At 36.2% G+C, this 16,663-nt stretch overlaps 1 protein-coding gene across 1 annotated transcript in view; it reads right to left on the reverse strand.

The window, feature by feature from the left end:
- The window catches only part of LOC109414963 (uncharacterized), a 73,664-nt gene that overhangs the window by 42,500 nt on the left and 14,501 nt on the right, over positions 1-16,663 (reverse strand). The window contains exons 2-3 of the mRNA XM_062848240.1: positions 1,726-1,815; positions 1,590-1,595 (exon numbers count right to left, since the gene is read on the reverse strand). Of these exons, the coding sequence (XP_062704224.1) occupies positions 1,590-1,595; positions 1,726-1,815 (96 nt within the window). The remainder of the gene's footprint in view (positions 1-1,589; positions 1,596-1,725; positions 1,816-16,663) is intronic.

Here is a 16,663-nt window from a genome sequence, read left to right on the forward strand (position 1 = left end):
CGTGAAAAAAACTAGTATATTTGCATATTTTATAGTACTCTTTACATTTTAGCCCCTAAAACTACAATTCAATAGCTTTCAAACAAAAAAAAGAAGTTTAAAATCGGTCAAATGGTTCAAAAGTTACGATTACGATTTTTTGAAAATTTTTAGTTTTAAAAAACCTTGATTTGATCGGAGATGCACTATATCGTTTTTCTATGGAATGGCTGTATGTATAAATACAGTGGCATACGTGGGACTGTATCGGCAAAAATATGAACCCAGTAAATGATACAGCGGTAAAAATATGAACACAGCAAATTAGTTTTTGAATAGGATGAATTTGGGAGCATAAGATTGCTAATGGAATTGTTACGCTATGTGTTTTTAAATAACAAAAAAATGTTATAGGGCTCATAACTCGCGAAAGGAGTGTCCGATTGAAGTCTACTTTGTTTAGTTGATTTAGTTTTCGCCCAAGTTCATGAGGCAAAAGACAATGAGAAATGAAACGATTTAGAAATCGATTTTTCTTGTGTTTTGGACAGGGAGACTTCGACTTTAAACGTTGAATAACGCAGTAGGCAAATACAAAGTTTGCAGGGGACAGCTAGTACCTAATATGTAAAAATTAAGCAACCTCATATATGTAATAAAGAATGACAGAGAGTTTCAGTAAAAAAAAATAGCTTAATCAGAGCATTGGTTACGGAGAATAAGATGTATGCAATGAGCAACTCTGCTTAACCCTTATGTGGCCGGCAGGGTACCCGGGTACCCAGCACCCATTTAAAATACACGGTGTAGAAAAAAGCAAAAAGTTTGCCGGCCACATAACGGTTAAACATAGAACAAAAGTCAATTTCAAATCAACAGGCTTGTTTGGGATGCTGGCGACTATAGATAGTAGAGTAAACATAGATCCGCTAAGATGAATCCGTTGTATCCAAACGAACTGTCAAAATCTGTATCCAAACGAGCATGACGTCACGATTTGGACAACATCAATGGAGCGCATGACGTCATATTCAATCGTCGCACTTCTGAAAATTACTACTTACACGCTTGAAACATTTAAGTCAGCGGTGTCCGCGGATCTATGTTTACTCTACTATCTATACTGGCGACCTTTGTTAATTTTTTTTATAATTTTTATTGCCGCATTAATCCCCACGCATCTCATCATTATTTCATTATTGCTTTTGAGCCGATCTTATACATATGTACAACAGAGTTTTCAAATTATAATTTGACAACTCGAATTTCCAGTTTCACAAATCATTCAAAACTGTTCTGTTAGTGATTGATCAATCAGTTGCAAGCGGAGATGTTACTTAAAAATATTGCAGCATATTCAGATGTATTTGAAGATCATATCCACTTGATTAAGATGATAAAGTGTTGAGACCACTTCATAAATAAATTTAATTAGCACTAGAATTTCATCGCTGCTTCTGCCTACTCGACGCCAACCCCAAACACCTAATTTATTAATCATGTCCTAAATTCTGTATAGACGCGGGTCGCAGTGGGATATTTACGTTTGGTTAGCCTTTCAAAGCTTATGATTATGTTATTAAGATAGAATCAATAGGTAGCATACTCACCCCATTCTGTTGGTACAGGAATTCACACATCGATGCGCCGCGGGAGAATGAAATGGAAAAAGAAAAAAAAAGAAAAAAAAGAAAAAAAAATATATTCAAAAAATGATATGTTGGATGTTAATTTCATAATTAGTACCGTTCTAGCGTTGACATCTGCCTTTAGAGTGCCAGCTACAAGTTTAACGACGTCTTCGTTGCCATGCTTGGCGGCCCAATGTAGAGCGGTCTGAAATTAAAAGAAATTTTTTATTGCTTGGCATTTGATTATCAACCTCTATGGCTGCACAACACAAGGATTTTTGTTCAATTCCCGTTTTCCTGAAATCCGATTAATAATGATCGAGTTTATTCTTGCACTTCGCCTAATGTTTCATGACCAAATTGATTTCATTTTCTAATTTATAAATTTGCTTTCAAATAGTGTAAAAAATATTGTGAAAGAATTACAACTCCCTTAACCTTCCGTAACTCGCGCAGTTTACTACCTGCGTCAGCACCACGCTAATACTGAGTACAAAAAGCGAGATTTTTTCAACGTGTTGTACAAAATACAACAGCGCGATCGCTCGAGGGTTAATATTATAAGATTGAATAATTGTCTCTCGAATCAATGCAAATACTTAATTTGTTTATGTCAACACACCCCCCCCCCCTTTAAAAATCCCAAAATATTGAAGGGGCGCAAAATAAAAAAAAACACTGCTTCTTATTATTCCATTTCCAATATTATAAATGTTTTCAAGCAACAATTTTTCAATAGTTAAGGACTGTTCAATTTATAAAACGGACAACTTGCTTGTGCGATATCTTTTTTATTTTTCAATAAAATCATTACCAGTTTTTTGCATAACTTTCTATAGCTATTCTCAATTGTAGGAAAAATATAACATTGAGCAAAATGTTCTTTATTGTGTAACTGTAGCGGTTTTCGTAAAACTTCAATAAAAACCCATTTCTCAAAATTCGACATATTTTTCCACATACTAAACATGCATATTTTCATGAATTTTTCATTGTATTGGAATCTTATACTATTCTGCTAAAGGTAAAGCTCAACAGTTGGTTAGTAATAATGCACCAAGTCAGCCTTCAGCTTGATAAAGTGAGTTGCCTTGTTTACAAAGAAATTATTAAAAAATATTGATTTAAGTCCTGTGATGCAATAGCATAACGGATTTGGCTAAAAATTTGTCCAGAGTAGTAGAATATTGTTTTCTGAATGATGCTGAAGAAAAAAAATACTTTACCCAAGTAACACAGAAAACATCTTTGGGAATAAACTTAAATAAAAAATGTTATCATCCTAACTACAAGTTAAAATAACGTAAATATAACGTTGGTTACACAAGATATTTGTGTCATCGTCTTCCTTCAATTGAAGATGAAATGTATAACATCAGCAGCACATAGTTATAACCTTTGAGCTCAAACATGTTATTAAAACGTTGTTTTTACGTACTAAATACGTTAATGTAGAACTATCAGTTTGCTATCTCTTCTCACTGACTTAATCATTATTTAATAAACATCTCTTTCACTTAAAAATATAAGGCAATCCAAATGATTTTATGCTTTGCGGTTTGATCCCGCTACAAGTATGCCAAACGGGGTAACAAATGGGTATGTTAATAGTCTTTAAAAAACTTGGCGCAGACCACCAAGCAGACCACAGTCACCATGGCTCAAAAGATGAGCGCCACCATTCAGCTTTATTCAAATGGCAGGCCTACCGTCACCTAAAAATCACTGGGGTACTTACGTGGCGGCTAAATCTCACTTACCAGCACAGTTTTTACACTATTTTTGATCCCGTGAGCAATTAATTAGTATTCGTTCTAGGAAACACTCTCCAACTTTGTTATAGATATACCTATGTTCAAACAGGTCATGAAGTAGATGTTCAAAATACGTTGCTATGATGTTTTTTCAATGTATTTCATTCGATTCAAGTGATATTCGACAAACATATTATTGAGATGTATAACAGTCGTAATTTGAACGTATTTCTAAAATTTTGAGTTCTTCCATATATCAGGCCAGACCAATTACAGTGCCTGCTAAAAAGTTTCACACTGCCATTTTTATATATAGCCGTTTGTTCATCTACTGATGTTTCTGCCAATAATTATCCATCTGGAACAGTTTAAATATGTAATCAAATATAATTTTCTTATTGATAACGAAGACAAATTCTGCCGTCTAAAAGAACATCATCAATACATCATAATCGTGGGCTTCGTGGCCGCGCGGCTAGAGGCGCGAGAGGTCATCTAAGCGTTTCAAGCCTCGGAGTGTGGGTTCGATTCCCGCTCTAGTCGGGAAAACTTTTCGTCAAACGGAAAATTCTCTACTGGGCCACTGGGTGTTATGTGTGTTGTCCGTTGTCTAATGTTAGTGCTTGTTCAGTCTGTACAACCTCTGGTTGAAGGCGGTGTATTGTCTTTTTAAAAATAATTGAAAATAACATCCCAAAACATTCTGACGGTACTTTGTCAAGAAACTACCATGTTGCATGTCTGAAAATTTGTTTGAAAATCTCTCACCACAGAGATGTCAAAACGCTTCCCTTTTTATTTCCAATCCGATGGAAAGCGAATGAATTTATGAAGAGGAAAAGTGCTTATTTCACCATAAATTTTGAACGGCACATGAAATTAAGTTATAGTGCCCAAACATCGAGATAGTAAATTACAAACGAAATGTAAGGCCTCAAAATTATTTTGAGCCATCACTAAATACTGCATTTATAAGATAAATGCATATTTGCTGTGCGTGGTTGATAAATATTAATTTCGTGCCGGTAATAAGTTGTTAATTTTATGTTATAAGAATGTATTGAAAAACATCTTCAGTAACATCAAAGATGTTTTATAAGCCGCCATTTTTTGCGCTTTTTCGGTTATATAAATGTATGGAAATACGTTTCCCATATTTGAAACAAAACATGGACGTTTGTATGAAACATGTATTATATACAGTATTATAACAAATTGTGTTACTTGGGTAATTGCATTCTTCATAAAAAAATATTCCATAAAGATGGTCATTGTAAAAAATTGCATTCTTTTTGCTCCATTGATGCAAATTTTCGACTCTAGCGAACCTTGTTATTATTTATTTTCAACAAAGTTGATCCTATGTTATTATACACCTTATTTAATAACAATCGGATGAAAAAATTTTATTTCCAACATCAATGTTATGTAAAATTTGCATTAGGCTGCATTGTTATTTGGAAGAACCTTTAAAGAACGAAACTGTTTTGATTACTGTGCCTGTAATGGCGCACAGTAACCAAACCAGCAATGCTATTAAGAAGCAGTTTTCTGCATTTGAAACCACATCATTCCTACTTTCGACTGGATGCATAAAAAAATGTTTATTGAATATGTTCATGTCCTTTTTGCTTTACAATTGAATTTTAATCAAAAAATCGAATCTCACTTGAGACTTTAATATTTCAACAACTAATTTTCCAATTGAGTTTAAACTTCACCAGAATGTTTATTACTCATGCTGCTGCAGCATGGCACATACTTATCTGATATTAAAAACGATATACCACATGTGAACAGTAATTTTATATATATTTTCAATTTTCAGGAATCGTAAAATCCACCTCATTTAACACCTGGCCGATTTTCTATCAATTAAAACTATTTTTATTCGATTCAAAAAGCATAACTATAATGAAAAATGATGTACTGAACAACGATGCAAGGGTGGTTAAATTTGAACTACGCGTCTTCTTTTTATAGCCTTGTAAAGTTGTCCGTTTTATAAATTGAGCAGTCCTTATAAAAATATTGTTTTCAATAGTGGGTATAATATATTTTTTTTCAATAGTTTTTTTTTTGTTCCCTTTTTATTTTTGACCCCCTTCCCTCGTACCCGTTGAGAGGTCTCGGACATAGAAGAAAAATAATATTTGCATCGGGCTAATATTTTAAAAGTGATAAAGTTTCACGAGTGTAATAGGTATGTCCATACCTGTAAATCTGTGGGAAAACACTCTTCAGTAAGCTAAATAAATTTAAAAAAAAACGGCACTTTACCAAGTAATCCAATTCAACCGAAGCGCAGCTAATCTGAAATAGGCATAATCTATATATGACACCGACATTCAAACTAACTGGGAAGATTGTATTTGGAAACAAAAACGCGATTCACGATCTGATTTTGTTTGGTTTTCCATGGTGTCACGAAATAGTGTTTTGAATAATTGATGACAATTTCACTTACATTACCCTCCATCCAATGTCGAATCAGCGAACACATGGTGCTGGAGACATCATGATGATAATGACCACAATTATACTGCTTGATAAAATCACTTCTTGGTTCTTGGGTAGAGCCAGGAAAAAAATATAACATAGCCCGATAATTTTGCGTGCATTCACTTTTTTTTTTCGTTTAGTTTTCGGAGAAAGGTTTAGCAGGTTACAGACAAAACTGTCCACAGCGTTTCTGTAGAATTTCGTTAACCAAATGCTCTTTTTATGTTGTCTGGCACCATTCTAATGAGAACGTGGCAATGAATGTGGGGACGCATTTGTAGAATGTGAATTTATTGTTTTGTCTCACGGTTATGATTTATAAACCCCAGCTCTGGCTGTCTGGCTTATTCATCTTGTCTTGCGCAGTCTTCAGAATACCACGCGTTACGATCACGACGCGACGCCCATTGCTGGAAGAGAGCATTCGGGGAACGAACAACCTCGGAGCCCACAGTGATTTGAAATGTTTGCCCTCTTCTCGGTAGTACAAGACCCAAAAGCTCAACGGGAAGAAAGAAAATGCACTTTTATTTTCTGTGAAATCTTTGCTTCGTATGTTGCTTGCCAGTCTTCCGTTTGTACCGTAGGTTCCGTGGAGAGGATGGAAAAATTTTTGCAATTGAAATTATAGCCACAACTACATGATGAGATGGCGCCAACCATGAGGCATCGTGGTTCGCAGTAATGTTGTCTGTTGAGACGGTAGTTTTATAATCTCTTTGCCTTTTTTCCACGAGAGTTGGTGGCCTTTTTATTTATAGCCATAAGTGATCGATTAAGAAGATGATGATTGTTTGCGGTGCCAAAGAATGATAGTTATAAATACTAATATATATAATATGTGTCCAAAAATAATTCGATTGCATAGATTATTTGAGCTTTTAGGTTGAAATCAATGAGATTTTTTTTTTCATTATATCGTTACTGTATCGTTTATTATGGGTATAACTTTGAGGCTCTGTATTAAAAAGACTAAGTCTTATTTTGACAACTGCTGTGTGTTTATGTGTTGCTAGCGTTGTAAACAAAAGATAACCTTCATTAAAAGTTGAAGTTTTTCCTAAAGTGGAACAATGCGAGGGTTTACGGAAGAAAAGCGAAAATCGATTGTAACCAGGTACTGATATGAAAAATGATTATCGCTAAGAAAATTAGCAAAAGTTGGAGGTGATAGTGTTTTTGCTGTCCAAAATGCTCTCAAACCATTTGGTATGCACAACACTTAAAGACTCACCCGGAAGCGTAAAAAAAAAAAAAAAAACAGGTGCGTCCAAGTCAAATTTGGATATCAAAATTTGCAAAATCGTTAAAGGAAAAAGGAGGTGTCCATCAAAGATTGCGCAAGAAAGTGTGGAACGAACGTTGGTATGGTTCAGCGCGCCAAGGAGCGAAATTCCTTGAAGATCTACCCAAAACAGAAATGTTCAAAAAAGGCAGTCATATTCTAGCGGATTTTGTAAAAATTCGGGCTTGAAAACTGTACGACGATGTTTTGAGCAAAAATTACATGTGCATAATCATGGATGATGAAACGTATGTCAAATTGATATACAAGGTACTTCCAGGGGCACAGTTTTTCACTGTGAAGTGAAGTGTGGAACTGATGTTCCGAATTAGGAGAAATCGCTTTTTTTTTGCGAAAACATTGGGAAAATGTGTTGGTTTGGCAAGCAATTTGTCAATGTGGTATGAAATTGTCACCTTTCTTCAACGTCCCAAGTATGAACGTCGAAATATACCAGAAGGAATGTCTCCAGCAACTTATTCTGCCACTCATCTGAAAACACAAAGGTCCTACATTATTTTTGCCGGATTTGGCATCCTGCCACTATGCGCGTGACACCTTTGACTTGTATGAAGAAAACAATGTTCAATTTGTGGAAAAGGCAATGAATCATCTAAATTGTCCGCAAATAAGGCCCGTGAAGAAATAGTTAACTTTGATGAAAGGGAAACTACGGAAAAAGGATATAGGAGCAGAGGACGTCACCAAATTCAAGAAAAACTGGGTTAACCCAAGCAAAACCATCGTCGGAACGGTTGTCCAAAACCTTATGAAAAACACCAAGAAGAAGGTGCAAGAGCTGGCAAGATCCACGAAAAATCAAATATAAAATGCCATCATGGGCTTTTCTGATTGTCAATAAACAATGTAAATGGATTTAATTTACAAAATAAGTAAAATATTTTCAAATACAACAATTTTCAAATGTACTCATAATTAACGATACAGTTCTTAGTATTGCTAGTGTATACATCACCACAATCGATAGAAAGCAGAAGAGTTAAAGTGAAAGTGCTGGGACACAGAGAAACAGACGTAGCACTTGGAACAAATTTTATTATAAAACATCGTCACGAAAACGTAATCGCCAAATGCAAAATGTACTGTGCTTGGCCGGGCCGCCATTAGATGGTGGTAGTGAGCAAACGTCAAACAGGAGCAAAAACGATACCAGCGCCGCGAGTGGTCAATCGACCTACTACTGAATGGGGTCTCCAGTTAGCCTAGTGGCTAAGGCTATGGATCACCAATCCGGAGACGGCGGGTTTGATTCCCGTTCCGGTCGGGAAAATTTTCTCGACTCCCTGGGCATAGTGTATCATTGTACTTGCCTCACAATATACAAATTCATGCAATGGCAGGCAAAGGAAGCCCTTCAATTAATAACTGTGGAAGTGCTCAAAGAACACTAAGTTGAAGCGAGGCAGGCCAAGTCCCAGTGGGGACGTAGAGCCAAAAAGAAGAAGAAGACTACTGAATATTTGAATCAACTGTCAAAAAGGTGATCGATGGGAAGCGATGAGAGTGTGACTTTTGTTTCTCTGTGGCTGGGATGTTCGTTTCTAGGGTTTGTTACGGGTATAAATATTTGTTACATTAATAAGACAGAATAATTGTTAAGGTGTCATGATGCATCACCAAGTTTTCGAACGAATCATTGACTGTTTGCTTTTCAATGATTGTTTGCCTTTCGTTTTTGAAGTGATAAAAAACTGCCAATTCTGCAGCAACGCAGTTGAAAAAGTATCATCGCAATCACTGCGAGTGAGCATATAGGATGATACTTTTTCATACGAATATTCACTTTGATTGCAGAAGATTATCACTTTGAAATTTCAAGCCACATATCCAACATGGCTGCCGATGCTGATGATGCCGTAAAAAGCCTTAAATGTGTTATATATTTTATGCTCGTGCGTTCTTTGTGTTATATGTTTTATTTTAACTAGTAAATATTCCCCGAGTTTTAATGTACATTTATAAGGTTCTGACAAAATAGGGGTACATGAAATGCAATCCAATATTGATTGCCAACTTTCAGGCTATTTCGGGCAGAGGTCAAGTACTAGAGATGTAAGCCTTTCCCTGCCACGGACTTCAAGTTATTGAGCTCAAGTGTCGAAACCCGAAACGGGATGCCCAATTAGGATTAGTTTTCCTAGACAAAACCAAGCTATGAACACAGCGACAAATGCTGTGAACTAAAAGGCAAACTGCCAACTAAAATACAATTCCAGGATGACTGATGGACACAAACCCTTACATGAAACCTCGTCATCCTGTGATCGGAAGGAGTTATCCATCTGGATAACAGGGCACATTTATGTTTTGTGTCGTGTTGTGTCAATTTGTGATGTCCGTATATTGTGCATTTGTAAGGTTCTATGTGTATCGTGAAGTGTTAATACTTTGTAATAATTAATTTATTTTGTTTTTGTAACATGGCGCCCAACTTGGGGCCCTAGAATTTGTAGGGTTCCATGTTGCATTTTTGTAACATGGCGCCCAACTAAAAAACCCCGTGTATGCAAATGAAAGTTAGTCGGAAAGATTATAATTTCAGTCTTAAGGCCATTTTATTTTTGTGGACAGTTAACCTCCATGAAAGTAAGTAAAGTTGAGTTTAGGTTAGATTTATTCGTTACGTGATTTGGAGAGCAGTTTGGCTTTCGGGTAACAATCTTTAGTTTTGAGTAAAGGTGTTTTCTGGGGACTAGTTAGTCCTGTTCACCGCTACGTTTCTGGAAAGCATTGTGGCTTTCGGGTAGCATAACTCGTTTTGGTTTTGTTTTGAGTTTAGGTTAAGTTACTTATCTTTATCGTAGTGTTAAGTATATGGCCTTAACACTATTGTTATGAAGGATATGAAGCATATGGGAGCTGAATTTTTCGTGAATCGGGGAACGATTCACGAAAAATGCTTGCTCAAACGTTGGATTGTGTTACGGGTATAAATATTTGTTACAATTATAAGACAGAATAATTGTTAAATGTGTTATAAATTCTATATTCGTGCGTTCTTTGTGTTATATGTTTTATTTTAACTTGTAAATATTCCCCGAGTTTTAATATACATTTATAGGGTTCTGGAAAAATAAAGGCCCATGAAATGCAATCCAATATTGATTGCCAACTTTCAGGCTATTTCGAGCAGCGGTCAAGTGCTAGAGATGTAAACCTTTGCCTGCCACGGACTTCAAGTTGTTGAGCTCAAGTATCGAACCCTGAAACGGGATGCCCGATTAGGATTAGTTTTCCTAGACAAAACCAAGCTATGAACACAGCGACAAATGCTGTGAACTAAAAGGCAAACTGCCAACTAAAATACAATTCCAGGATGACTGATGGACACAAACCCTTACATGAAACCTCGTCATCCTGTGATCGGAAGGAGTTATCCATCTGGATAACAGGGCACATTTATGTTATGTGTTGTGCTGCGTCAATTTGTAATGTTCCTAATTTGTGCATTTGTAAGGTTATATGTGCATCGTGCAGTGTTAATACTTTGTAAATATTATTTTCTTTTATTTTTGTAACAGGTTGTTAGAATATACCATAATGTAAGTTAAATTTAGGATTAATAAAAGTACGGATCTAAAATATATTTAATAAAATTCCAGCATTGAAGCTGATCGCAAAAAAGGCTGCTCTCAATAGGTATTCATTAACCCTACCCTGGTGATGACTTAACTCACAACAAGGTTATTATAGCCAGTTATTATTTTCGTTTTTAAACACTCATTCCCAACACACCAATAACAAATTTTGCCATTATCTACGCCATTCTACGCATAATTGATCCATGTTATATGGGAGTCCCATATAACATGGGACAATCATGCGTAGGGAGGCAGTAAGCTAGTCAATTGTAACGGAAAAAATTTAGTCTTCTGTTGATATTTTCTTCTACTCGGGTAGCAGTTGAATGTTGTGACTTTTGGGCGCGCGGCAAACTGATAGCCTTCGGCATATATTGTCACAAATTTTATGCTTATTTTAATTTTGTTATACGTGAATATAGACTTAACGCATACAATGTCATAAAAATAGCCATACGTCCCACAAATAAACTCAATAACAGTGATTTGAAATTTTCGCAGTTTTTCCTGTCGCACCCTTTACAGGTCCTAACACGCCGGAACACATGCTGACCTAACAAGTACAACATTAGTCAAAAAACCTCGCTAACCGTCCACACCAACAGCAAGGCGGATTTTTCTACTCACAGTGGTGCACGATATAATCTGGGTTAAGTTACAAAGTGTTCGATTGAAAACAGGTGTTGCATTGTATGCCACCGAAAGGCGTATTAGGTAAAAAATTGCTGATCTAACATAATATCAAAAGTGTTGATAAAAATCAATATCCGCAGCTTGTCGAAACAAAAAAGCAGCCTTCAAACATAATTGCCGCAGCATTCTAAAAAAGGAACAGCGGAAAATTGCTGCTATTAGAAGGAATACATTAATCTTGCTGTGCGGGACTATTTAGGTTAAACTAATAGCGGGTAGCGGTTCTATCCTCCGGCAGCAATGCATCTGCTTCGGAAGTGCGAAGATTAGTGCGATTTAGCGGATGTTAAAAATCCATTCTGCTATACTTCCGAGCAAGAACTTCGTCACATCATGGATGGAACCCAAAGACGCAGACTGCGTTTTACATGCTGTCGTTACCTATATAAGGCAATTGGCTTCCACGGAGGTCGAAAGAGTAGGCAGCATGAAGACAAAATGTGTGCAATGCAAAATTTCTTGAAAATAAAATTGTTCCGCTTCTACGAGTAATCACCTACTGCTGGCTGACTGCCGCCGGTCGCCCAGACGCTGCTGGCTATGTTCCGTCAGACAACAATTTAGTCCTCGTCGCCTTGCCCTCGGATGAAGACGGTTTGCTCGTCCACTACAGAAAAAAAACTCTCCAGCTGCAGCAGTCAGGAGCAGAAGCATAATGTTGGGACGAATTCAAGGTAGTAGGGCTAACCGAAACCGATTGTGTCAGTTCGTGAGAAGAAGCAAAAAGGTAAACTCTCAATAAATTATTTTCCTTTTAGGACGCAATCGCGCTATCATTGTTGTCTTCGACTGTCGCCAAGATGATTATCTGATAAAGCAGTACCTTGCGAGATGGTGAAAATGTAAAAAAAAAAAAACCTCTGGAAACCAAAGTGCAGTTTGTACATATGTTCCAGTACCCCGTGTGTGCTTTTTATGGCAATTTTACTCATGGTTTTCTTACTGTTTTTTCTCCTCCAAGAATTTAGAGATCACTATATGTCACAAAGCATTAAGCACTAATTTTGAGCATTGTTATCGTAAACCATTGAAAACATTAAGAAGAGTGTAATTTTCAATCGAATCAAATGCTGTCTTGTGGTGGATATGTCTTACGCCAAAAACATGTATTTTGCGACTTTTTTAATCCTAAGTGTCAAAATGAAAAAAAAAAACGCTCTATAACAATTACATATACTGCCTATGATCGAATAATTGTTCTATATGATATATGATTCTGATTATTGAATTGCCATTGCTGACGGAACTGGGACTTTTCCCAGCCATGATATCGTTCCTGGCTATGAGGCATTTTTTTTTAAATAATTTACGCATTTTATACTCGATGTTTTATTCCAGAACATTTCGAATATAAACACTTTGAATATGATTCACAGGTATATTCCGTTTTTGTTAACACTGCGCGATTTGCAGATCACAAAAATGGAACCATGAATATATGACAGAGCTATTTTCTTGGTATGTAAACAATTATTCAACGGACTACAGGTGCAAAGTTTCGGAATGCCAAACCGTGTTGTCAATTATGATGTCAAGTTACCTCAACGTAAATAAATCCCTTTTGTGATGAACCAGCACAATTGTGGCTGTTGAGCAATAATAGTTTTGCATATTTTTCAATCTGTTCAATCATTATTTATGTGCTGTGAATTGTTTGAATAATTGAGCCAATACTTATACTTCTATGGGTGCAATCAAACTTCTATTTTTGTTGCATGTAAGATTTGCCACAACAATGTAAACAAAAAATGAAAAAAACAGTAAAACATGAAATAGTTTTAGCTGTCGCATTTTTTTTATTTCTTATTTTTCTAGGTTGACAAAGCTAGAAATCGAAAGACAAAAAGTAGTTCTTCTGAATGGTGAAGAAAAAGTCTTGTTTTGTTAGAAATTCTCTGAGTTCTGTAAAAGTTCAAGATTTCATACGGAGATTTCACTTTTTGTGCTCCGTCCCGAAAGGGATTTATTTACAGAATTGTCAGTGAAATTAGGTAAAAAATCCACAGCAACACCCTTTCCACAAATTTCTCCAACTATGTATATCGGGTGCGTTTTATTTACTGTTGTTGCGTCGCTTCAACAACGACTGTGTTAATGAAGAACAACGTGGCACGATCGGTGAAGTACTAGATTTGTAGTAATGAGCTGAATTTGTGGTTTTTTTTATCTGTATTAACCAGATTTTTAGCCTTAGGCTAGTTCATCTCGGGACCCACGCTTTACTCCCTTTGTCGGGAGTGGGATTCGATCCCAGGTCCTCGGCGTGATAGTCAACTGTTCTACCAGGTCCGCTCCGAATTTGTGTATGGTGAGATGGTAAATTCTACGTTTCTGCAAGTAAATCTTGCAAAAAGCGTGGGTATTATGATTCTTTGTCTTATTTGATGCTGTTTGAGCAAAATTTTGGAGAGCTGTGCTGTTGAAGAGACAATAAATAATAAAAACAACAACACAGTTTTCCAATGTAAAATGATTCATGTTTAGGCACAAGCTGCAATCGTTAAACTAAGTTGAAAAACAATAAAAGCCATGTAACTGTAACCTGTCCATTTTACCCTACCTGCCTACTTTACCCCTACCACCCCTACCTATTCCAAACATTTTAGCCACCCCCTGTACGCCATGTGTGGAGCCGCGAATATCAGTTGTTGCCCTCTTAACAATAAAAAATTGTAATAAAGGAATTTCTGCCGATGTATGCATTTTCGGACGTTGTTTCACTAGGATACAACGTTTTAGGGTATGGGTTCCCTTAGACCAAGCCCACGCATGTGCTCCATCAAGCGTTTTAACGTTAAGTAGAGCCGCGAACAAAGACGCGAACCGCACCGGTCGCTGCTAAGAAGGGCTCGAAAACGAAAAGTTTACGTACTGTTCGTAACGGGGCTTAGAATTTAGAGCCAAGCAAACTACGGTCTCTATCCGTAGGCTCGTGCGCTCTCTCGCGTTCAACTCTCTAGGAATCGCAAAGAGGAGACGAAAGAATATGAGTAGGGATTTGTTGACAATCGTTCCTGTTTGGTTCATATAGTTTGTAGAGAATGATTTTCCAGTTTTGTGTAGGTAATTTATTTTAGTTTGTATCAAATATTGATATTTATTCTTGCTTTGAAATTTCCAGCGAACATCATAGATCAATACATCAAAAACATAACAATTTATCTGATATACAATAGTGATAGAGTGACAATATAAACGCAGAAAAATAATAGATTGAAACAGACAAGTTTTGATTAGGTATGTTTTGATTAAAGTTTTCCTTTCCATATCGAAAATGTATTGATTTTCTCTTAGTTAAGATTGTTCTTCAATTTTTTATTCGGCCGATCGTTTTCAAACTTATATTTGAAGAACTTATATTGAATAGTGATTCAGTTCGGTTACTTTGATACATGTGACATATCTCTGATACGCTGCAATCATCAATATTGACAAGGAAAGTAATTGGGCATTATCTTACACACGGAGGCGCAAAACTACCCAAATTTGAGTTCTTTTGACGCAACCCCATAGTTTGGCCCAATAATTCAAATTTGAGTAACTAGGAGTAACTATAGGTAGTTTGATTTTAACTCCAGCAAAAAAATATACTCAAGAGTAGGTAAATTCAACCCAAACGTAAGTTTTTTCAGCCCAATTTAGACAAAAACGGCATTTACCCAAAATTGGCTTATTGGGCCAAAGTACCCCAAGTGGGTCGATGCAGCTTGCTTTGTTTTTGACAACATCGGTGGGAGAAACTGAGAAAACAGCCTAATTTTTGGTAGAAAATTTAAACGATATATACTTACTTTTGAGTAAAATAAACTCAAAAAACAGGCAGTTTTAGTTCTCTGTGCGCGATTACTTTCCAGGGTCCTTCCTCGTACTGGATTAGATTAGATAAAAGTAGGGTCTGGGACCATTTGGGCAGGAGCATCTATTTTGGGCACTTGCTGCTATAACTCAGTCAATTTCAAATCAATTGATTTGAAATTTTGTTCATAGCTAGATACTGTGCGTATCTTATCGTATTCCAAAACTCAAGTCAATTGGCTGAAAACTGACTGAGCTACAGCAGCAAGTGCCCAAAATAGGTGCTCCTGCCCAAATGGTGCCAGACCCTAGTTACGATTGTTTAGTGATACTTATGGATATGGGTTCATTCAAAATTTGAATATTGAATATTACGTAACGCAAGATTTTGCAGTTTTAGATCGCCTCCCTCCCCAACGTAACAACTTTTGTATGGGAAATATCGAAATTTTATGTGAAGCGTAACACAGCGCTAGACCAATTCACCCTCCCACAATACGTTTGCGTAATTGAATGAATCATATGTAACTCAATTCAGAAATCACAGAAAAACTGCAGATATTTTTTGTAAAAAAAAAAAATAAATAAATCATACCGATATAAATCTAGACTGTAGGAAAACAGTATTTATGTACTATGTCCAAGAATGTTTACCTACGCGAAGTTGTAAAGGAGACAACTACATTATGAATGTATTTTACACACATGTCCAGATAATTATAAGGAAAATGCAAGGGATATTATTACTCAATAAACCTCAATATAATACAAAATCTCAAAAGATCAAATTCAGATATATTATTTGCGAGCTGATAAATTTCTTGCGAGAAAGGCAACATGGATATCGAAGAGATAAACATTATTTTAGACCAAAAATCAACCTACAAGCCGTGCAGTAAGTCACAATCATATTATTAAGTAAAAAAACTTGAATTCCGGGATTAAATCCAATAACATATTCTTGAGAAAATGTTATCTTTAAACGTAGCAAAGAACAGTTCTGACTTTCATCCAAAACCCTCTCATTTAAAAAAAATACTGCTTAGATTATTTGCCAGAATAAGATTTGCAATGACACCACATATGATTTACAGTGCAAAAACATATGATACGGATGGAATAGAGACCACCGGTGCGCAAAGGCGACCGATAATTATTTTACTCACATGGAAACGAACGACCGGTGCGAAAATGGGTGGATAACAAAATTAAAAATCGTTAACGACGTGCTGTTGCGTGTGTATTATGGAGCCTACGCGTGGGCTTGGTCTTATTAAGCATGTGGCTCCCATTTTCATCCTATGAAAAACAAAGGATTTAAGCGCTGTTTGTTTTGTTTCTTATTTTTGTATTTTTTGTTGGAAGTGAGCACCCATGAAAACAAAAAGAACGGAATCAATTGAAGCGTGAGATTACTGATAG

Source organism: Aedes albopictus, chromosome 2, assembly GCF_035046485.1.
Source record: "Aedes albopictus strain Foshan chromosome 2, AalbF5, whole genome shotgun sequence".
NCBI classification, from domain to species: Eukaryota; Metazoa; Arthropoda; class Insecta; order Diptera; family Culicidae; genus Aedes; species Aedes albopictus.